The 21,827-nt window shown below is 50.6% G+C and overlaps 1 protein-coding gene across 8 annotated transcripts in view; it reads left to right on the top strand.

Annotated features, from left to right (window-relative positions):
* BCORL1 (BCL6 corepressor like 1) overlaps positions 1-21,827 on the top strand; it is a 76,872-nt gene that overhangs the window by 31,197 nt on the left and 23,848 nt on the right. For 7 of the 8 annotated variants that reach the window (XM_012458731.2, XM_012458730.2, XM_012458732.2 and 4 more), the window contains 7 exons: positions 237-327; positions 614-3,877; positions 9,228-9,393; positions 11,438-11,518; positions 13,518-13,904; positions 17,376-17,602; positions 21,244-21,465. In XM_012458731.2, the coding sequence (XP_012314154.2) occupies positions 237-327; positions 614-3,877; positions 9,228-9,393; positions 11,438-11,518; positions 13,518-13,904; positions 17,376-17,602; positions 21,244-21,465 (4,438 nt within the window). The remainder of the gene's footprint in view (positions 1-236; positions 328-613; positions 3,878-9,227; positions 9,394-11,437; positions 11,519-13,517; positions 13,905-17,375; positions 17,603-21,243; positions 21,466-21,827) is intronic. The other variant, XM_012458739.2, reaches the window with a different exon arrangement.

Below are 21,827 nucleotides of genomic sequence, written 5' to 3'. Positions count from 1 at the left end.
GGGAGTCTAGTCAGACTGGGCTCTGGCAGGAACTTGCAAAGCTAGGTTTGGAGCCTCCACTTTGCAACCAAGAACCCCCAGTTCCTTGTAATGTCCCTCGAAAGTTACTATGGGAAGTGAGACAGGAAGGTTTCATGGGGACCCAGGTGGGCAGGAGGCATTCTGGGGAAGGCATTCTGGTGGTGGCTCAAAGCTTGGGCCTCATGTCCCTTCTCTGGTTGTATCTTCCATGCTAGAAGAGCACCTCTTTCTGATGAGGAGTCAACGACAGGTGACTGCCAGCACTTTGGATCTCAGGAGTTTTGTGTCAGCAGCAGTTTTTCCAAGGTAAGAGGCTTTATGGAGCCACACACTGTCCACCAAAGGACGGAGCTGAGCTGCCCAGGAGGTGTGCCCAGTCTGCCATCCCAAGAAGCAGGCAGGAAGGGACAGGGTCTCTCCCAGGAGTTGGTGTTGGTGGGACACAAATTGGCTGGCTGCCTTCTTGTGCTGCTTCTGAGACCTGGTCGGTCGAGTTGCAGAGAAGACCAGCAGTCACCTCTCAGGGGCCTCAGGACACTTGTACCATCCGCAAGGAGCTGGCTGACACGCGCATGCTGTCCTCTCATTGCAGGTGGAGCTCACGGCAGTTGGAAGTGGCAGCAATGCCCGGGGGGCAGACCCAGATGGCAGTGCTACAGAAAAACTTGGGCACAAGTCAGAAGACAAACCTGATGATCCCCAGCCAAAAATGGACTATGCTGGGAACATGGCAGAGGCCGAGGGCCTCTTGGTGCCCCTGAGCAGCCCAGGAGATGAGCTCAAGCTTCCCATGCCTGACAGCACTGAGGCCAGCAACAGCAGGGCTGACTGCTCCTGGACTCCACTCAACACCCAAATGAGCAAACAGGTTGACTGCTCACCAGCCGGAGTAAAGGCTTTGGACTCTCGGCAAGGCACTGGGGAGAAAAATACTTTCATTTTGGCAACTCTGGGAACTGGAGTCCCCGTGGAGGGGACCCTGCCTCTGGTTACCACTAACTTCAGTCCTCTGCCAGCCCCTATCTGTCCCCCTGCTCCCGGTTCAGCCTCCGTCCCCCCGTCTGTTCCAGATGCATTCCAGGTTCCCCTCTCCGTGCCTGCCCCAGTGCCCCATTCAGGGCTGGTTCCAGTCCAAGTTGCCACTTCAGTTCCAGCTCCTTCCCCTCCCTTAGCACCTGTCCCAGCTCTGGCTCCGGCTCCACCATCAGTGCCCACGCTCATCTCTGATTCAAATCCCCTTTCCGTTTCAGCCTCGGTCTTGGTGCCTGTGCCAGCTTCTGCTCCCCCATCAGGTCCAGTTCCCTTGTCGGCTCCGGCTCCTGCCCCGCTTTCAGTCCCAGTTTCAGCTCCTCCCTTGGCTCTCATCCAGGCTCCTGTGCCCCCTTCAGCTCCGACCTTGGTCCTTGCTCCTGTCCCCACTCCAGTTCTGGCTCCCATGCCGGCATCGACGCCTCCAGCAGCCCCTGCCCCTCCGTCTGTGCCCATGCCCACCCCAACCCCGTCCTCCGGCCCGCCTTCTACCCCCACCCTCATCCCTGCCTTTGCTCCTACGCCGGTGCCTGCACCCACCCCCGCCCCCATCTTTACTCCAGCCCCCACACCCATGCCTGCTGCCACGCCAGCTGCCATTCCCACCTCTGCACCCATCCCGGCCTCCTTCAGTTTGAGTCGAGTGTGCTTTCCTGCAGCTCAGGCACCAGCTATGCAAAAAGTCCCCCTGTCCTTTCAGACAGGGACAGTGCTGACCCCAAGCCAGCCGCTGGTCTATATCCCACCTCCAAGCTGTGGGCAGCCGCTCAGTGTGGCCACACTGCCAACCACTCTAGGGGTTTCCTCCACTCTTACGCTCCCTGTCCTGCCATCCTACCTTCAGGACAGGTGTCTCCCAGGCGTGCTGGCCTCCCCGGAGCTCCGGTCTTACCCATACGCATTTTCTGTGGCCCGGCCTCTGACTTCGGATTCCAAGCTGGTGTCTCTGGAGGTGAACAGCCTCCCCTGCACTTCCCCATCCGGTAGCACCACCACCCAGCCTGCGCCTGATGGGGTTCCCGGGCCTTTGGCAGACACCTCTCTTGTCACTGCTTCTGCCAAGGTGCTTCCAACGCCACAGCCTCTGCTGCCAGCCCCCAGCGGGAGCTCAGCCCCACCGCACCCCACCAAGATGCCAGGTGGCACTGAGCAGCAAACAGAAGGGACCTCTGTTACTTTCTCTCCTCTCAAGTCGCCGCCACAGCTGGAACGAGAGATGGCCTCTCCACCCGAGTGCAGCGAGATGCCCCTCGATCTCTCCTCCAAGTCCAACCGCCAGAAGCTTCCATTGCCGAACCAGCGTAAGACGCCCCCCATGCCCGTGTTGACCCCTGTGCACACCAGCAGCAAGGCCCTCCTCTCCACAGTCCTGTCTCGATCTCAGCGCACCACTCAGGCTGCCGGCAGCAATGTCACCTCCTGCCTGGGCTCCACTTCCTCTCCCTTTGTCATCTTTCCCGAGATCGTGAGGAACGGGGACCCAAGCACCTGGGTGAAGAACTCAACCGCACTCATCAGCACCATTCCTGGCACCTACGTGGGAGTGGCCAACCCAGTGCCTGCATCTGTGCTGCTGAACAAAGACCCCAACCTGGGCCTCAACCGTGACCCCCGCCACCTCCCCAAGCAGGAACCCATCTCCATCATTGATCAAGGAGAGCCAAAGGGCGCTGGTGCCACGTGTGGCAAAAAGGGCAGCCAAGCTGGTGCTGAGGGACAGCCAAGCACAGTGAAACGATACACCCCAGCCCGCATTGCCCCTGGGCTGCCAGGGTGCCAGACCAAGGAGCTCTCTTTGTGGAAACCCACGGGGTCGGCAAATATTTATCCCCGGTGTTCAGTCAACGGGAAACCCACCAGCACCCAGGTCCTGCCTGTTGGCTGGTCCCCGTACCACCAGGCGTCTCTGCTTTCCATTGGCATTTCCAGTGCCGGGCAGCTGGCCCCCAGTCAGGGGGCACCCATCAGGCCCACCAGCGTCGTGTCGGAGTTTTCTGGTGTGCCATCTCTCAGCTCCAGTGAGGCCATGCATGGACTTCCCGAGGGGCAGCCACGGCCCGGTGGCTCCTTTGCTCCAGAGCAGGACACTGTTACAAAGAACAAAACTTGCCGAATTGCTGCCAAGCCTTATGAAGAACAAGTCAATCCTGTCCTCTTGACCCTTAGCCCTCAGACTGGGACCCTGGCGCTATCTGTCCAGCCTAGCGGTGGGGACATTCGAATGAATCAGGGGCCAGAGGAATCTGAGAACCACCTCTGCTCTGACAGCACTCCTAAGATGGAAGGCCCCCAGGGGGCATGTGGCCTGAAGCTGGCAGGAGACACAAAGCCTAAGAACCAAGTGCTGGCCACCTACATGTCCCATGAGCTGGTCCTGGCCACCCCCCAGAACCTGCCTAAGATGCCTGAGCTGCCTTTGCTACCTCACGACAGCCACCCCAAGGAACTTATCTTGGATGTGGTTCCGAGCAGCAGGAGGGGCTCCAGCACAGAGCTTGCGCAGCTTGGAAGCCAGGTGGATCTGGGGCGAGTGAAAATGGAGAAGGTGGATGGTGATGTGGTCTTTAATTTAGCCACCTGCTTCCGAGCGGATGGCCTTCCAGCAGCTCCCCAGAGGGGCCAAGCTGAAGTTCGGGGTAAGGCCGGGCAGGCTCGAGTGAAACAGGAAACCGTAGGGGTCTTTGCTTGCAAGAACAAATGGCAGCCAGATGATGTGACGGAATCTCTGCCACCCAAGAAGATGAAGTGTGGCAAAGAGAAGGATGGCGAAGAGCAGCAGCCGCAGCCGCAAGCCAAGGCCATGGTCCGGAGTTCCCACAGACCCAAGGTGAGTGCTAAGGTCCAGGTGGGGCCCAGACGCTGCTGGTCTATACTGTGCTGCAGGTGGCAACCTCCTGTGACCCCTACCCTGTGGCACAGTGCTGTTGGGCAGCTGTGTGAACTGAACTGATCGGAAGGCTTTTATAAAAGGAATAATGACCTACTGTCCCCTCCCTAGGTCACGTTTTCCATATATGGTGCCTCAGCATGGGGAGAGGCTAGCTTGTATTTTGTAGGCTGTGGGAAATGCTTCCGTCCCTGGGGTAGGGAAGCCATTGTCCCAGATGAGGTCGGAAAGTGGAAAAAGGTATTGGTGAGGGAAATCAATGAATAACAGGCTCTTCCTTGAATAACCGTTCTTCCTTTTCCTTTACTGAGAGAACACTGGCCTTGAGAACTTAGGAGCGGGGAGAGCAGGGGCCTTTGATGGGGTTGTTCCTTGTACTGCTGGTGGGGGGCCCTACTTAGAATTTGCTGGGAGTCTTGTGGGGTCAGAGCCAATTTGGCTTCTGTGCTAATCCATCAGTTTCCTACCCACTCAAATGCTTGAGGTAGCAGCTTTGGGTTTTGGCCCATTGGAGATTGGATGGGCAAGGGAGTTAGGGTGTCTGGATCTTGGTCTTAACAGGCTATGGATGGTGGCAGAGTTGTTTTTTTTTTTTTTTCTTTTTGGAACAAAGTCTTGCTCTGTTGCCTAGGCTGGAGTGCAGTGGTGCGATCTCGGCTCACTGCAATATCCGCCTCCTGGGTTCAAGCAATGTCTTCTGCCTCAGCCCCCTGAGCAGCTGAAACTACAGGTGCACACCACCATGCCCAGCTAATTTTTTTTTGTATTTTTAGTAGAGACGGGATTTCACCATATTGGCCACGCTTGTCTCGAACTCTTGACCTCGTGATCTGCCCGCCTTGGCCTCCCAAAGTGTTGGGATTACAGGTGTGAGCTACCACGCCCAGCCGGATGGTGGCAGAGTTCTAGGCAAAAAAGATGGGCCAGGAACACTCTATTAGAATCCCGTGGTTCCCCAGAGGGGACCAGAGGCCACTGGTGATCCAAGGAGAGTCTTGAAACATTTGAGGATAGGGTTTATTAGAAATCTAGAACAACTTGAAGTTCTGTCAGCAAGCTTTCAGGTTGGATGTTGATATACACTAAGGGACAAATTTCTGGCTAGAGTGCTGTGAATTTGTCTGTGGCACAAGTTTATGGTCTTTTTTGGACCGTAGATAATTTTGAAAAGCTATTGAGAGCTATGGACCCTATCTCTAGAAACGTGACCTCAGAATTTTGCCAATAATTTCAGGGAGTTCATGGACCTGACCCCCTGCCCTGTCCCCTAAAGCCCACCCAGGGACTCCAGGTTAAGAACCCCTGGGATAGGCATTTGAGTGGCTTTTAACTCACCAACCTCACAGCCACCCTGGTATGTCAGAGACACGTGAGGTAGGAACATGGGTCATGACATAGTAGAGCATGTAACATTCGGTCAGGTAACTGCCATCTGCACTTGGTGGTAGTAAGAATAATAATTCATGTCATTAGAGTTGTGCTTTCTACATGTGTTATCTAATTTCATTCTTACAGTAACCCTATTAGGTGAATGCTACACCAATCTACAGGTGAGAAAATAAATGAAACAGAGGCTCAGAGAGGATATATTACCCAGTTACACAGCTACTAAATGGCAGAGCTAGTACTCAGACTCTGGTCTCTGGTTCCAAAGTCCATGTTCTTCAGCTATACCATACTATCTTCTACTCTCCTTTTTTTCTTTTTTTGAGACAGGGTCTTGTTCTGTTGCCCATGCTGGAGTGCAGTGGCTCAATCACAGCTCACTGCAGCCTTCACCTTCTGGGCTCAAGCAGTCTCCCACTTCAGCCTCCCGAGTAGCTGGGACCATAGGTGTGTACCACTACACCTGGCAAATTGTTTTTTGTAGAGACGAGGTCTCGCTATGTTGGCCAAGCTGGTCTTGAACTCCTGGGCTGAAGCGATCCTCCTGCCTCAGCCTCCGAAAGTGCTGGGATTATAGGTGTGAGCCAGCACGCCTGGCTAACTTCTACTCTCTGCCTATGTTTCACTGACTGTTTTGCAAGTATTTGCTGCATGGTTACTATATGCTAGTCCTTCCCAGGCAATGGGAATACATCTTCAGGAGGGTGGTATGGTAGATTGATGAGGAGTGTGCTCTCTGGAACCAGACAACAGAGCCTTGGTTTGAATTTTGCCCCACCTCTTCCTAGCTGTGTGCTATTAGTCAATCTACTTAATCTCTGTGGCCTTCATTTTCTTCATCTATACACAAGACAATAATAGTACCTACTCATAGAGTTGATGTGAAGATTAAATGAGATGGTGATATAAAATGTCCACAGTAGGCAAATCCATAGAGACGGAAAGTAGACTAGTGATTGCCTAGGGCTGGGGAGGATGGAAGAATTGGGGAGGGACTGTTTAATGGTTATTGGGTTTCCATTCAGGGTGATGAAAAAGTTCTGGAGCTAGATAAGTGGGGATGGTTCCACAACTTTATGACTATACTAAAAACAACTGAATTTTACACTTAAGTGAATTGCATGGTATGTCTCTAAATTATATCTCAGTAAAGCTGTCATTTTAAAAAATATTAAATAACGTGATATACATAAGTGTGTAGTGTAATACCTGGCACATAGTAGGTGTTCAGTTAGTGTTAGTGGTTGCTGTTATTGTTAGTATTACAAACAAAATAGATGTGGCCCCGCCTCTCTTGAAGCTTCTGAAGATGACTCAATGACAGGTGGGCACTGCCCCATCCTATATTAGATGAACAGTTCAGTGGGCCCACTGTCAGATGCAGAGGGCAGAGAATAAAGTGACAGGATCGGGGGCTTGGAAGCAGTTCTTCACAACTGCCTGTGAGGATTTAGTAAACGTCTATTTTTTGGGAGTGCAAATCACTTTGTTCTTTCTTTTGTTACGTACCACTTTCCTGAGAAAGAAACTGTTGATCACCAAACTAAGATCAGGGGTTCATTTGAAACAACTCCTTTCAGGGTATGGCCAAGAATGAAAATAGTCTCCTGTTGCCAGCACCACCTGCCCGAGGCCTCTCGAGGGCCTTCCACACCACCAGCAGAGAGAGACTTCTGCTTCATTTGCTGCTGGATGTATTTTATTGTCTTCTCATTCCTTGGAAAGTTCTTTGGAAAATATTTCAAAACTCTGTTAACCAGAACATTCGTCTCACATGGTCTCCACATCCTCCCAACTTCATGCATAAGTTGGAGTGTGTGAAATATTTTTATTCCTGACCTCAGGTGATCCACCCGCCTCGGCCTCCCAAAGTGCTGGGATTATAGGCTTGAGCCACCGCGCCCTGCTAGATGTTCTGTTTTACTTGTTGTTGTCTATCTTAGGAAGTAAAAGTTAATGATCTGTATTTGAAAGAGCCAGCTAAGAATGATATTCAGAAATAAACAGGACATGTTCAAATGTAAATGCATTGACTTAATTCCCCCTGACTTCAAATAGTTTTTCTCCAGCTATACCTAAAGGTCAGTTTGTTGTTGTTGTTGTTGTTGTTGTTGTTGTTGTTGTTGTTTGAGACGGCATCTCACTCTGTCACCCAGGCTGGAGTGCAATGGCATGATCTCAGCTCACTTCAACCTCCACCTCCCAGGTTCAAGGGATTCTCCTGCCTCAGCCTCCCAAGTACCTGGGAATACAGGCACGCACCACCCCACCCATCTAATTTCTGTATTTTTAGTAGAGATGGGGTTTCACCATGTGGTCAGGCTGGTCTTGAATTCCTGACTTTGTGATCTGCCTGCCTTGGCCTTCCAAAGTGCTGGGATTACAGGTGTAAGTCACCACGCCCAGCCCCTAAAGGTCAGTTTTTAAGCAACAGTTCCCCATCTTCCTCTTTCCTCTCGATGCTTTCCTCCACCTAACACTTTGGTTTGTAGGAACTGGCAGCAAGCTAAGGGGAAAACTGAACTTGAATTTTCAGCTCAGGTCTCTGCTGAAAATAAGAAGCAGGAGGAGTTCATGGGATAGGAGTCCTGGAATTTGAGGGATAGTGGTGACTCCCTGTCCCTGGAGAATGAGGAGGCCCCAGCCCCCAAAAATATTCCATCAGTAAGGTATGTGCCATCCCCTTAGCTGGAGATACACCATGATAACCTTCTAGCAGGCAAGGTATGGGTCAGTTTAGAGGAAAACAGCTCAAGCAGGTTTAACCCTTCCTTTCCTCCTAGGACCGCTTTAATTGTTCCAGTGTTTTGCTTTTTCTGCATTCCCTGGATACTAGAATACTGGAAATCCCAACATTGCCCTGTTTTTTGTTTAGTGGCACAGAGAGACCTCAAAGCTCATGAGAATATGTGACTTTTAGGCGCCAGGCAGTAGGTGTGGGAGAAGCTAAGCTGAAGCAGCCAAGGAAGCGATTCAGGGAGAAGAAGTAGCGAGACCTTATGCCCAGAGGCCCGGGCTGGGGCCAGGAACCACAGGTCCTAGTCCAAGTCCTGGGCCTTTCTCACTGCAAGCAGAAATGTGCTAACTTGCGGGTTGGCCTGGTAGGTGGCAGTCCCTGAGCCAGTGGACACATGGAGCTGTGTGTTACCCTGGACAAGTCATTTACCCTCTTGTCTTGGAGCCTCTGTTTTCTGATCTGTTCAATGGGGATCACATTAGCTTCTCCTCACAGGGTTGTGGGGAGCATAAAATCCAATAATAGAGATGAGAGCATTTGGAAAAGTTGAAAGTGCTGTAGAATATAAAGTGGCATTATTAATAATGCCTGGACCTTTTCACTGGATTTTATAAATATGAGGATATTTGAATTGCTCCTGTGTTGTGTTTTTCTTCTTGCCTTAGTTGAATCTGTTTTCTGGTATTAATTTACACATGAGAAGAGACAAGTTTCCTTGAGTTGGCCTATACTGAGAATGATTTTCAGTTGGTGCAATAGCATTCACAGTGAAGTTATTTGAACAATGCAGTCTCCTAACTTGCAGAAGAGGCATTTTGTTTAATACTGGTCTCTCCATTGGTGTTTGGGTATAGAGAGTATGGGGCCTGACTTTGCACCTTTTAAAATGACTTTGGGTGTTTATTCACTGGCTTGTGAACACAGACTCTGTAGACCTCTTTAAAGTGATGGGGTGTGGACGCCTGTGGGGATTAGCTGCGTCCCTGAACTCAGTCCAAAAGAGCTTCTGTCGCCCACTGTGGAAGGCAGCGCATAGCCCTTTCCACCCAGTCCCGCACTCTGGGTAGCTCATGCCTTTGGGTCAGAAACAGGACACATGGTTCAACCCAGGAGAGCTTTCTTAAGAATCGAAACTGACCTCAGACCTGACCCTCTACCTCTCCACAGTGCCGGAAGCCGCCCAGTGACCCCCAGGAATCCACCAAGAAAAGCCCCAGGGGGGCTTCAGATTCAGGAAAAGAGCACAATGGAGTTAGGGGAAAGCACAAGCACCGGAAGCCAACAAAGCCGGAGTCCCAGTCTCCAGGAAAACGAGCCGACGGCCACGAGGAAGGTAGGCCCCCTGAGGCCCTGGCCCTCTGGGCTGGGCTGCAGAGGGATCCCCGGGGCACGGTGAGGGCAGAGGGGCTCAGGCACTGACTTCTTCACTCTGGAAAAGTGAGACTTCTCCACTGTGGAAAGAAGATATGATTGAGCCCTCTCAAGTCTTAAGGTGAGCGAGCAGGGATCAGGGGCTCCTTCTGCTCCCCCTGGGCTCTAGAATAAGGCTGAAGGAAGTGGTTTTCAGACGGACAAATGCCAGGCCCACAACACAGTAGCCAACCCATTTCCCCACAATGGGTCTAGGCTCAAAGAAGAAACAGGTTTAAGGAGAATTTAGACAAAAACCACAGAATGGGGGTTCATTACACTGTCTTCTCTACCTTTAGGTATACTGGAAAACTCCCATTCTGAAAAGATAGAAATCAATATTAGCTAGGAGGGTTTAGAGAAATCCTAAACATTTATTATCATTTAGGGACACACAGGATGTTTGGGATGGGGGTGCTGGTATGTGTCCCTAACCTGTCCGTTTTGCCACTAATAGTTTCTGGGCGCCCTTATCAGGGAGAGAATCCCCAGCATTCCTGAGCATAGGGGTCCAGGTTCATGGTCTTGCCCATCTGACATGACCATCACCTGCCTCTTCTGGTCTGTTCTTTTTTTTTTTAAACAGTCTCATTTTGCTTCCCAGGCTGGAGGGAGTACAGTGGCACAATCTCAGCTCACTGCAGCCTCAACCTCCTGGGCTCAAGCGATCCTCCCACTTCAGCCTCACGAGTAGCTGGGACCACAGGCATGTGCCACTATACCTGGCTAGTGTTTGTATTTTTTGAAGAGATGGGGTTTCACCATGTTGCCCAGGCTGGTCTTGAACTCTTAGGCTCAAGTGATCTGCCTGCCTCGGCCTCCCAAAGCATTGGGATTATAGGCGTGGGCCACCGTGCCCAGCCTGATCCGTTTTTAAATAGCAGTTTTTCTCTGTTCACTGCTCCTTGTACGCATCTTCCTGCCTCACTCAGTCCTCCAACACTCACTGAGGTTGTCCTCCTCTGGGACCTGCTCTAGCTCAGTTAGAACTTTGTGCTTTTTGTTTTTTGTTTTTGTTTTTGAGATGGAGTCTCACTCTGTCACCCAGGCTGGAGTGCAGTGGCACTATCTCAGCTCACTGCAAGCTCTACATCCCAGATTCAAGTGATTCTCCTGCCTCAGCCTCCCGAGTAGCTGGGACTACAGGTGTGTGCTGCCACGCCCAGCTAATTTTTGTATTTTTAGTAGAGATGGGGTTTTACCATGTTGTCCAGACTGGTCTTGAACTCCTGACCTCAGGTGATCTGCCCACTTCGGCCTCCCAAAATGCTGGGATTACAGGCATGAGCCACCACACCCAGCAGAACTTTGTTGAGATGCAGCAGCCTCAGAGTCCTATGGGCAGTGGGGCCTCCTACTTACCTACTTTCTGGGACACCGTCAGATTGATACTATGCACTGCCTTTTCTGGTATCAGCAAAAGTGATCAAACTCCCAGTTTTTAAAAACCTCCTGGAAAAAGCTCATTCTTGGTTTTTGTTTTCTTTTTGAGACAGAGTCTTGCTCTGTTGCCCAGGCTGGAGTGCAGTGGTATGATGTCAGCTTGCTGCAATCTCCGCCTCCCGGGTTCAAGCTATTCTCCTGCCTCAGCCTCTTGAGTAGCTGGGACCATAGGCATGCTACCACACCTGGCTAATTTTTGTATTATTAGTAGAGATGAGGTTTCACCATATTGGCTAGGCTGGTCTTGATCTCCTGACCTCATGATCCACCTGCCTTGGCCTCCCAAAGTGCTAGGATTACAGGCATGAGCCACCGCACTGGGCTGGAAACACTCATTCCCTACAAGAGACACATATGTGATGGTCACATAAGGGGAGCGAATAAATGAAATCCAGAGTAACTGCAGGATAAACACAAACTCTTTTCTCGATCTTTCCCCCTGAGCCTCACAGGTGGGCTTTCTGGTCTTTAGGCTCTGATTGTAACATTTCTGCCTTCTGTCCCCAAACCACACATCACTCCAGGTTCCTTGGAAAAGAAAGCAAAGAGCAGTTTCCGTGACTTTATCCCTGTGGTTCTGAGCACCCGCACGCGAAGTCAGTCTGGTGAGTGAGACTAAGGTGATGGCCCCTCTCGGCATCTTCTATGAAAAGAGAGGCTGAAATCTGCTTGAGTAGTTTTGCCATGGGCCCAGGTGTCGAGTTGGGAATTTGATTCACTGTGCCACAATGCCCAGCTCTTTGCAGAGATAAGAGCGTCCTGGGTTGGGGCAGGGGACAAATAGTCCTCAAATATTGCCCACTAGTTGGGGACTCTTTGTTCAAGTTTTCAGAGCAGGGATTTGGCGTCTCTTGTTGGGAGCTGCTGGTGGAAAGAGGTAAGGCCTGTGCCACTCAGGAAAGCCGGTTCAGCTCCAAGCTTTGGCACCTCGTCGTTACTGGGGCCAATCTCAGTCACAGACCTTTAACTTTCGACCTTGGTCTTATTGCCCTATGTGACAGGCAGCCTCAAAATTGGAAAAGTCATTGAATCATCAGGGCTGGCAGAATCACATTTGGCCCCCTGAATTTGTATTGACAACCTCCAGGGACCAAAAAAAGCTAGTCCTTGCTAGCCACCACTACCTTCTGCTAGCCTCCAAGCTGGTATCCGGGGCTGGAGATGGTTGCCCAAGTTCACCCAATTTCCATACAAATTGGATAGAATGGGGAAGCAAGGTACAGTGTAAACTCAGTTATCTGACATTCTGTTAACTGGCACCTTAGCACATGGCGAGGGAGGTGGTGATTGGGGCTCATAATGATGGCCTGGGGGCCTTGCAAAATCCTGAAGTGTCCTCTGAATCATCAAAAAGCGATTACATTACAGCCAGTCCTGTTTTAGTGTTAAATACATTGTACTGTATTTGATTCTTTGGAAACTGGTGATCACTTTGTGATCTCTATGATGATTCTGTATTAACCAGAATATTAGATTAACCAGAACGCTTCGTTCTGCCTGGTCTATATAACGGAAAGTGTGCTGGTTATTTGCTGTCTTTTAGCAGTCTGACTAACTTGGAGCTTTGGTCAAGGGCTGCTCTATTTGCCTCGAACCATTTCTTTCTTCTGCTGACCTCGATTGGGTCTGAGGACTGTTGAGTTAATAGCTGGGCCTTGGGAGAAAGATGGGAGTGTCTCACAGCTGCTTCCGAGGAAGGTGTCAACCCTCCTGTGCTGTGAAACCAGACCAATTTAGGATGTACTTTTGTTGTTAGCAGAGTTGAAGGAAAGAGTGGGAAGAGAAAATGGCCTCTTGGCAAGGTGGCTGAGGAAGGCAGGAAAAGTACCATCCATCCTGGGGTGGTGGTGGAGGAGGGGAAAGCACTTGCCCAGTGGTGAGGAACAGCTACGACCGGGTGGAGGGAGGTGCCTGGGAGGAAGCTCCACCCCTGAGCTCTTGGCAAGTCGGGAGGAGGTGGGGTCATTTTAAGGGAAGTGGGTGTGCCTGGGTGCATTTGGGTGTGACCCAACCAGGCTCTGTCACAGATCACAGGAAAGGGACTCCTTCTTGCTTCGCTTTTCTTGAGACTCTTGTGATGATTCTACTTGGCCGGGGTGGCTCTGTCCCCAGGATTAGTGGTGCCACAAAAGGAGTATGTCCTCCCTTGCCCTGTCTGAGACCCCAATTGCCCTCTCCTAGCCCCTGATTTCCCAGGGACTCGTGGCCCTCTCCTGCCCTTCACAAAATACTTGGCACCTTGTAAGAACTAACCAAAAGTTTTTGGTATGAATTCAGGTGACACTGTAGCATGGATGAGTAAGGGTGTGTGTTTTTAATACTTGATGTCGTCTGGTGTATTGGACTCTGTAAAGCACTTACGCGTGAAAGATCTTATTTGAGCCTCAAAACAGTCCTGTGAGGTCAATAAGGGGAGAACAGTATCCCCATTTTATAGATGAGGAGACCGCACTGAAGGAACTTCCCTGAAGGGTACAGCTAATAACTGGCAGAGCCTGAACCTGAACCCAGACCTTCAAACTCCTAGTCCAGGGCATTCACTTCGACACCATGCTTTGTCCTTTGAAGAAGTACCTGACCATCCTCTGTACATCCCGTCCACAGGAAGCATCTGTAGCTCCTTTGCTGGCATGGCAGACAGTGACATGGGAAGCCAGGAAGTTTTTCCCACAGAAGAAGAAGAGGAGGTAACCCCCAGCCCGGCTAAGCGTCGAAAGGTGAGAAAGACCCAACGGGACACCCAGTATCGCAGCCACCATGCCCAGGACAAGTCTCTGCTGAGCCAGGGCCGAAGGCACCTGTGGCGAGCCCGAGAAATGCCCTGGAGGACAGAGGCTGCCCGGCAAATGTGGGACACCAATGAGGAGGAGGAGGAAGATGAGGAAGGCCTACTGAAGAGGAAGAAACGAAGACGGCAGAAGAGCCGAAAATATCAGACCGGGGAGTACCTGACGGAGCAAGAAGACGAGCAGCGGCGGAAAGGGAGAGCAGGTAAGGCTGGCCGGGGGCACTGATGTTGCCACAGCCTGTTTGGCTTCTGGGAACCCTCGGGCATCTCTACGCCAGCCAAAGGCTTCGGGACCCAGAGAAACCCGGTGCTATGATCTCCAGCTGCCAGAGGGGGTCACTCAACTCCAGCCGCGGGCCTTTGGCTTTGGGTTGACATTGAATGAGTTTGGACTGGCCTGCAGGTGAGCGGAGACATGAAGGCCCAAGCCCTCCAATTTCTTAGAGAAGTCTGAACCTGTGGGCAAGGCCTCGGTGACATCCTTGGCATGGGACAACTGGATACCAGGGAGTTCTCTGGTTGGCTTAAGGGAGTCGAGTCTTTTGGTAGGATGGGTTCTCTCTCCTAGAATCTTGGGTTCAAGAAGACAGAGGGCATCGGGGATGCTTGCAGCCTCTAAGCTAAAAAGAAGTACACTCGGTTCTTCAAACCAACAGAAGAACTTCAAGTAGAAACGGGCACAGCATTGCTTTTCCATTAAAGCCGCAATGATTATTCAGAAGCGGAGTGAAGCTTTGAGGTGACCCAAAGTGGCATCATTTTTGTTGGACCTGAGTTGAGAAGCAGGCAGCCCAAAGAGAAAACCAGGCTTTCTCTGACCACATCAAATGCTGTGATATACCATCCCGGAGGCACAGACTGTCACAAGACTCTAATATCACTATGTTCTGCTGAGTACTGTTCAGGCTCATTCCTATAGCGGATTCTAAATGAGCAAAAAGCACATCTCTGGGTTTTATAAGAACACCTCTGTCTCTCACTCTCATTCTCTGACCTCTATCTTGGAAGCAGGAATTAATTGCCTCCTATAATGTATTCATCCTGAGCTGCCGGTAAACATCCACTGTCTCCTTATTAGCTAAAACTGAATAACCCCATATTGAGTTGGTAGTAGATTGCAGGTTTGCTATAATGCAAAGACGGCTTAACCTCATTTCCAGCTCTGTTTAAGTGGAGATACATGTATGATACCCATCTCTACATTCAAGAGAATAATTGAGCTAATTTTCATCAACTGTGTGACAGAGTCGGGACAATTTTCTCTGCCTTCTTCTAGAGCAATAATGGATTGGTCAGGAATGAGTTGTCAAGCTGTTGGCCTCAACCACTTGTGTTAGGAGGAAAAGGAGCTTTTTGTGTATCATCTAATCTTCTTTAATGGCAGCTGGTTTTCTAGCATGGAAGCTTCCTGTGGAACGTATTGTCGCCTGGAACCAGAAGGACCTTCAAGGTTACCTGGTCCAGTTTGCCACTCAATGCAGAGATAGAGATCCCCACAGCATTCTTGACAGGTAGCCAGCTAGCCTTTTCATGAACACACCTCCAATAATGCAGAGACTACCACCCATCAAGGCATCTTACTTGATTTGGGGGCAGCTCTAGTTATTGGAAAGTAGGTCATTCTTCCTCCATGGTTGTGTCTAAGGGTTTTGCTTTGAGGCAGCTGGATTTGGCGTGTGGTCTGGTCACTTTCCTCCAGTTCTGATAATGCCATCTTCGTGCAGGAATTTGGCAAAGGCCAATCTCAGCTCACTGCAGCCTCCACCTCCTGGGTTCAAGCATTTCTCTGCCTCAGCCTCCTGAGTAGTTGGGGTTACAGGGACCCACCACCACACCCAGCTAATGTTTTTTTGGATTTTTAGTAGACACAGGGTTTCACCGTCTTGGCAGGCTGGTCTCGAACTCCTGACCTTGTGATCCACGTGCCTCAGCCTCCCAAAGTGCTGGGATTACAGGCATGAACCACGGCGCCCGGTGCCCTCTGACTTTTCTTTTCATCCCGGTCTTGATTATCTCCCTTCTTGACCTGCAGAGCAGGTAGGAAGAACCACTTCCACTCACACACATGCCACCTCTGTTCTTTAGTCCTTTGTGGGCTACTATAAAGCCTTCACTTCTCTGCAATTGAACAAACACCAGAGCCTGCCCTGCCCTGGGTAAACAAGGTGGGGGGCCATTTCTTTGCCTGTAGCACTGAACACTGTAATATGACTTCCTCATGTTTCCTGGGGTCCTCACAAGGCATGGTTCTGTTCCTTCCTCTTTTGCCTCAGCCCAAATGTGTTGCACCAAAAGCCCGAGTTTAGAACATTGTGGCTGGAAGTGCTATTAGAGACCATGTAGTACAGCAATTCCCAGACAGGTTGTGGGGCCCCACTAGTGGCCTGGAGCTAGCTGGGAGAAAAGGTGGCATGACAGCTGGCCTTCCAGCAACTATGCATAAACTGGAGCCAACTCCTCATGCTGGAATGATGATTCCCACATCTGGATCTGCCTTTGGCAATGTCACACGTGAGAGCCCGTGTCAGGGTTGGGGGAGGTGAATTGAGGACTCTTCGATTTCATTCCCTTCATTTCACCAATTTTTAGGCATGGTGCTCATTCCTTTGGGGATGATAACATGTAGGCATGGCTCTACCTCAAGAGCTTGTGCTTAAATAACACAGTATTGATGTTATAACACAGTATTGATGCCTTACTTGTTATAACATTTTTTGAAAGGGGTTTTGCATGTATTACCTTATTTAATTATCATACCACTCCTGTGATGTAGATTATATTCTCCCCATTTTACAGATATGGAAACTGAGGCTCAGAGCAATTAGGACTTGTGCCCAGCCAGTCACACTATTGATGGCCAAGCCAAGCAGTAGTGATCTTGAGAGACGAGCCTAAACACACAATCAGTCGCCCCTACACATGGGGTTAGGACAGACCCTGTGGGATGAAGCTCTTGATAATGGAGTTCCCGGCAGGCCTCTTTGAAATTAGAATGTGCTTTGTTCAGCAAGCTGTGGCTAAATTAGAGATGTTGCTAGTGTGTTCCAGTGACACCAGTGACTTGATTTTCACCCAGAAAGGGCAGGAGGTTTCTGCCCTTGACTGCCAGCTAAGTAGGCTCATGGTGCTTTCTAGTTTTAGGGAGTTCCTGTAGCTTTGATCTTTGTGTCCTCGGAAAGTGACAAATGGGGCAGTTAGGTGGGTAAAGCTGAGGCCATGAAGGCAGCCCTCTACCTTCTCCTCCCTGTTCCCCGTGTACTTGATATTTAACATCAGCAGTGCCGTCAGATTTGCTTTCATACAGGACTGGAGAAAGAGACAAAGGGAATGGGAAAAAAAGTGAAAAGGAATTCTGATTTGCTCTGGGTTATGGGAAAAATCCTGTTAAAATTACCCTCATCTTGGGGCTGGCCAGATGGGCCGCCCCCTGCTGGCAGGGCTGGGAGCTGTCTCCTGCTTGTGGAGGAGGGACTTTGATGTTGAAGTACAGTGTGTTCATTCAAGAAGCATTTAGTGGTATAGTCAGCGCTGCACTAGATATTGATAGCTGATAGTTATACAACTTTGCACTGCAGTTCTAATCCCCAAAGTCCTCTGATTAATCTTAGAGGAAGGCATTGCTTTTCTGTGTTCCATTTCTCTGATATCCATTCTTTCCTGTTTCTTGCCTTCAGATTTAAAGGCCCGTAAGCAGAAGACTTCCTCCTCCCAAAGTTTGGAGCACCGCCTCAGGAACAGGAACCTCCTCTTGCCCAGCAAAGCCCAGGGGATCTCGGATTCACCAAATGGTTTCCTCCCAAATAACCTGGAGGAGCCAGCCTGCCTTGAAAATTCAGAAAAGCCATCAGGAAAACGAAAGTGCAAGACCAAGCACATTGCAAACGTCTCAGAAGAGGCAAAGGTGCATTGCTATCAAGGGGGATTGTACAAGGTGTGGGGCAGAGGAGGCAGGAGGGAGGGAGGGGATGGGGAGGATCAAATTAACCCATATTTAGTAAGGCATTCTCAAACTTGAGGGGTGGGGGTGGATTTGAAGAATGGAAACTAAAGTTATGGTTAACTAAGGTCTGGCCCATGATGGCTTTTCCTCTACAATCTTTTTTTTTTTTTTTTGAGACGGCGTCTCGCTCGAGATGGTGTCTCACTCTTGTCGCCCAAGCTGGAGTACAGTGGCGTGATCTCAGTTCACTGCAACCTCTGTCTCCCGGGTTCAAGCGATTCTCCTGCCTCAGCCTCCTGAGTAGTGGGATTACAGGCGCCTGCCACCACTCCTGGCTAAGTTTTGTACTTATAGTAGAGAGAAGGTTTCGCCATGTTGGCCAGGCTGGTCTCGAACTCCTGACCTCAGGTGATCCACCTGCCTTGGTCTCCCAAAGTGCTGGGATTACAGGTGTGAACCATCTTGCCCGGCCTCCTCTACAATCTTTAGATTTTCTTTGAGTTAAGGAAGAGTTAAAGCATATGGCAGGATGTTGTCCTGAGTAGCTTGCTAACATCCAATCAAGAAGCTTTTGTCTGGGTTTAACTTACTGGAAACAAATCATGGAACTTTGTGAGTCAATCAAGGTGGAAAACAACTTGTAGGAGAAAGGATTGTAAGGTCCCAGACAAAGGTTGATTGAGGGTGGGGCTGAAGGAATTCCACTGGGGCCCAGGTTCTAGCTACTCTTCCCCTCCCCTGCTCCTCAGTTCTTTAGCTTCTCGTGGAAGCATAGGAGCGAGTGAGCAGGCATTCACCAATGCCAGGCAAGCATTCCTAAAACTCCCATCCCAAATCAACATCTCTTTTATGTCTGATATTCATGCTGTTGGTGTTAGGTTGCATGTTGTATCCTTAGAAAAATCAGTCCTTAACTTGGGTGAACTTTACATTTGAGAGAAGTGAAAGTCCAGGTTCAAATGTATACTTATAATATGTGTTTGTCATTGACAGCCAAAACCAAAAAGCCATCTTCAGCTTGTTTTGGTGGTTGTGATTCTTCTTTTTTTTGAGAGAGAGAGTCACACGCTGTTGCCCAGGCTGGAGTACAGTGGCACGGTCTCAGCTCACTGCAACCTCCACCTCCTGGGTTCAAGCGATTCTCCTGCCTCAGCCTTGTGAGTAGCTGGGACTACAGGCACCTGCCACCACGAGCGGCTAATTTTTCTATTTTTAGTAGAGACGGGGTTTCACCGTGTTGGCCGAGCCATTTTCAAACTCCTGAGCTCAAGTGATCTGCCCACCTCGGCCTCCCAAAGTGCTGGGATTACAGGCGTGAGCCATCATGCCTGGCGCTTTGGTGGTCGTGATTCTTACTGGGATCCCCAAATGGCAATAGCAAGAGGTGGGAGCCCCAGGTGCTCATCTCATCTCCTCTCCTTTCCCCTTCCCCCTCCTAGAACCTCTTTCCAGCTCAGACAAGACTCGAGCCTATTTCCTCATCTTGAAGAATGGAGCTGCTGCTTCATGCCCTTTCTGTCTCACATGGGTGCTTGGGGGAACAAAGGAAGCAATGTCTGTGACAGGCTTTGATAACCATAAAGTGTTCTCCGAGGGTTGCTGTGCATCATTGTGCTTCGGGCGGAAGCAAGAATGAGGGAACAGTGGCACGGTGTGGCAGGGTGGCAGCGTTCCTTCTCTTGACCCCCTAGAGTGGGAGGACAGGGGCCCAGGGAAAGAGCAGGGAACTCTGGCCTGTGCTAAGCAGTTCGTTCATGTTATCACTCTTCATTCCCGAAGTGGCACTTGGAGGTAGGCACCTTTATTACCCTCATTTTGTAGCAGGGAAACTGAGGCTCAAGGAGGTTAAGGGACTCGTGTGAGGTTGTTGGGTGGTCCTGAGGACAGAGTTGGGACGTGAAGCACGCCTGTCTGCCTCTGGAGCCCTGGCTCATTCCATATGTCTCTCAGGCTCTGAATGGGTGGCTTCTGTTTGTTTGTATCCGGGAGACACTGGGGGGGTAGGGGGCAGTTGGACAGAAAATGCTGCCACCCCAAGTAGCGCTGGCAAAAGGTGGGCATCACAGGCTCCTGCTCCCACTCCCCTTCCCCAATGCCTCCCCAGACACTCAGATGGATGGCCCTGGCCCACACAAAGGTAACCAGCGCTGGAGATTTAGCAGCACATACACATGCTTCTGTCTGGTTATTCTGCCTGGCAGTGCGTCTGCTGCAATGTTTTCCTGGAGAGGTTTTTGTCCCTCCCCATGGCCTTCCTTTCTCTCCCAGTCACCACCACCTGCTCTGGTTGCCCCCATGGCACGGGGCTTTGTAGCAGGAAGCAAGGGTGGGGGAGGGCAGGGAACGCTCCTGCAACGCTAAAAGCAGGGCATTGACCAAGGGCTTCTTCCCACAGGGGCTCAGAGCCAGGGGAAAGGAGGAGGGGGAGGGATCCCCCCACTTATTCTTGCTCCTCCTCCTCCCAGGCAGTTTGCCTCGCTGCTGCTCTCTGGCAGCTTTGGCCCCCAGAAGGGAGAGTCACCCTTTTGTTCCTGGCTTGGCTTAGCGAAACCCTAGGTACTTTACCCAGCATCCTCCAGTCCTGCCATTGTACACTCTATCCTCCTGGCGATAAAGCGGCTTTGTACCCTCATAGCTAGTGCCTTCCTGCTAGGGCTTGTACCTCTCTGCCCTTTCAGGATGGGGACTGATCATGGCTTCTCGCTGTCTTGGGATTGACCAGAGGAAAGAAATGCCCCCAGCCCTCATCTCTTCTTCTCTACTGCTCCTTTCCTGACTTGATGTCTTTCTAGGCAACTTTTCTGGCCAGCCAGGGCTCTGCACATGCCTGGCTTGAATCAGGTCAACAAATATTTGTTGTAATAATGTGGCCAGGTGCGGTGGTTCACGCCCGTAATCCCAACACTTTGGGAGGCCAAGGCCAGGCCGGTGGATCACCTGAGGTCAGGAGTTCGAGACCAGCCTGGCCAACATGGTGAAACCCCGTCTCTACCAAAAGTACAGACATTAGCTAGGCGTGGTGGCACATGCCTGTAATCTCAGCTAGTTGGGAGACTGAGGCAGGAGAATCACTTGAACCTGGGAGGTGGAGGTTGTGGTGAGCAGAGGTCGCACCACTGCGCTCCAGCCTGGGCGACAAAGTGAGACTCAGTCTCAAAAAAAAAAAAAAGATAGCTGTCTCATTTCTCTTTACTCTGAGTTTGCTTCTGCCTATTTACAGATAGGACTTGTAAAAACCTCAATAAATGGGGATTGAGGCAGGTAAAGAAGGCATGCAGAGTCTTGAGAGAAGCTGGGATATCCCCTCAATCTCTGATTTACAATCCCTGTGGCATTCCTTGGTTTATGGGGTTGAGCATTTGATTCTCCTCATATCTCCCCACTGGCTAGAAAGTCAAGGGAACCTGTGTTCATACTGGAGGGACTTCACATGGTTGGTGTCTGGCCTCAAACCTGACAGTAGTCTCGGCCATTTGGGGTAATGTAAGCAAAGTACAGCACGGACACAGATGAGGTGAGATGGCCTTGGCACTGGGCAGCGATGACCCTGGGGAACAGATAAGCTACCTGACCTGACCTAGGACTGCATCTCTGCTTTCCAGGGTAAAGGTCGTTGGAGCCAGCAGAAGACACGATCTCCCAAATCTCCCACTCCAGTGAAACCCACAGAACCATGTACACCCTCTAAGTCCCGAAGTGCCAGCTCAGAGGAGGCCTCGGAGTCACCTACAGCCCGGCAGATTCCCCCAGAGGCGCGTCGGCTCATAGTGAACAAAAATGCTGGTGAGACCCTCCTGCAGAGGGCGGCACGCCTTGGCTATAAGGTAAGGGACTTCTCCACTGACTACAGGGTGCCATTGGCCTGAGCATCCATGAAGAAGCTTTTCTCCATGGGCTCTTCTGGTGCTTGAACAAAGGCTGGCCTCCCTCCACTGCCCAGATTGCCCTGGGGCTGCCTTGCCCCTCATCCCTCGGATCTCAGTGTGTGAGAATGCAAGCTTATTTGAATGTCAGTTTGGGATGAATGCAATTGAAACGGTATCATGCAGTATATTCCTAGACCAGGAACAGACTTTTTGGATTTCCACGTTGTCTTGAATTTCTCTGTATGGTGGTTTCCCAACTCAGAAAGGAACGAAGGGTGATTTATTGCTCACTCTTCATCTCCTCCTCCAGCTTCTCCTCA

The sequence above is a fragment of the Aotus nancymaae genome, unplaced genomic scaffold, assembly GCF_030222135.1.
Source record: "Aotus nancymaae isolate 86718 unplaced genomic scaffold, 86718_ANA_hifiasm-v0.15.2.pri h1tg000004l, whole genome shotgun sequence".
NCBI lineage: Eukaryota > Metazoa > Chordata > Mammalia > Primates > Aotidae > Aotus > Aotus nancymaae.
Note: the sequence above shows the minus strand (reverse complement) of the source record. Positions and strands in the feature narration are given on the sequence as shown.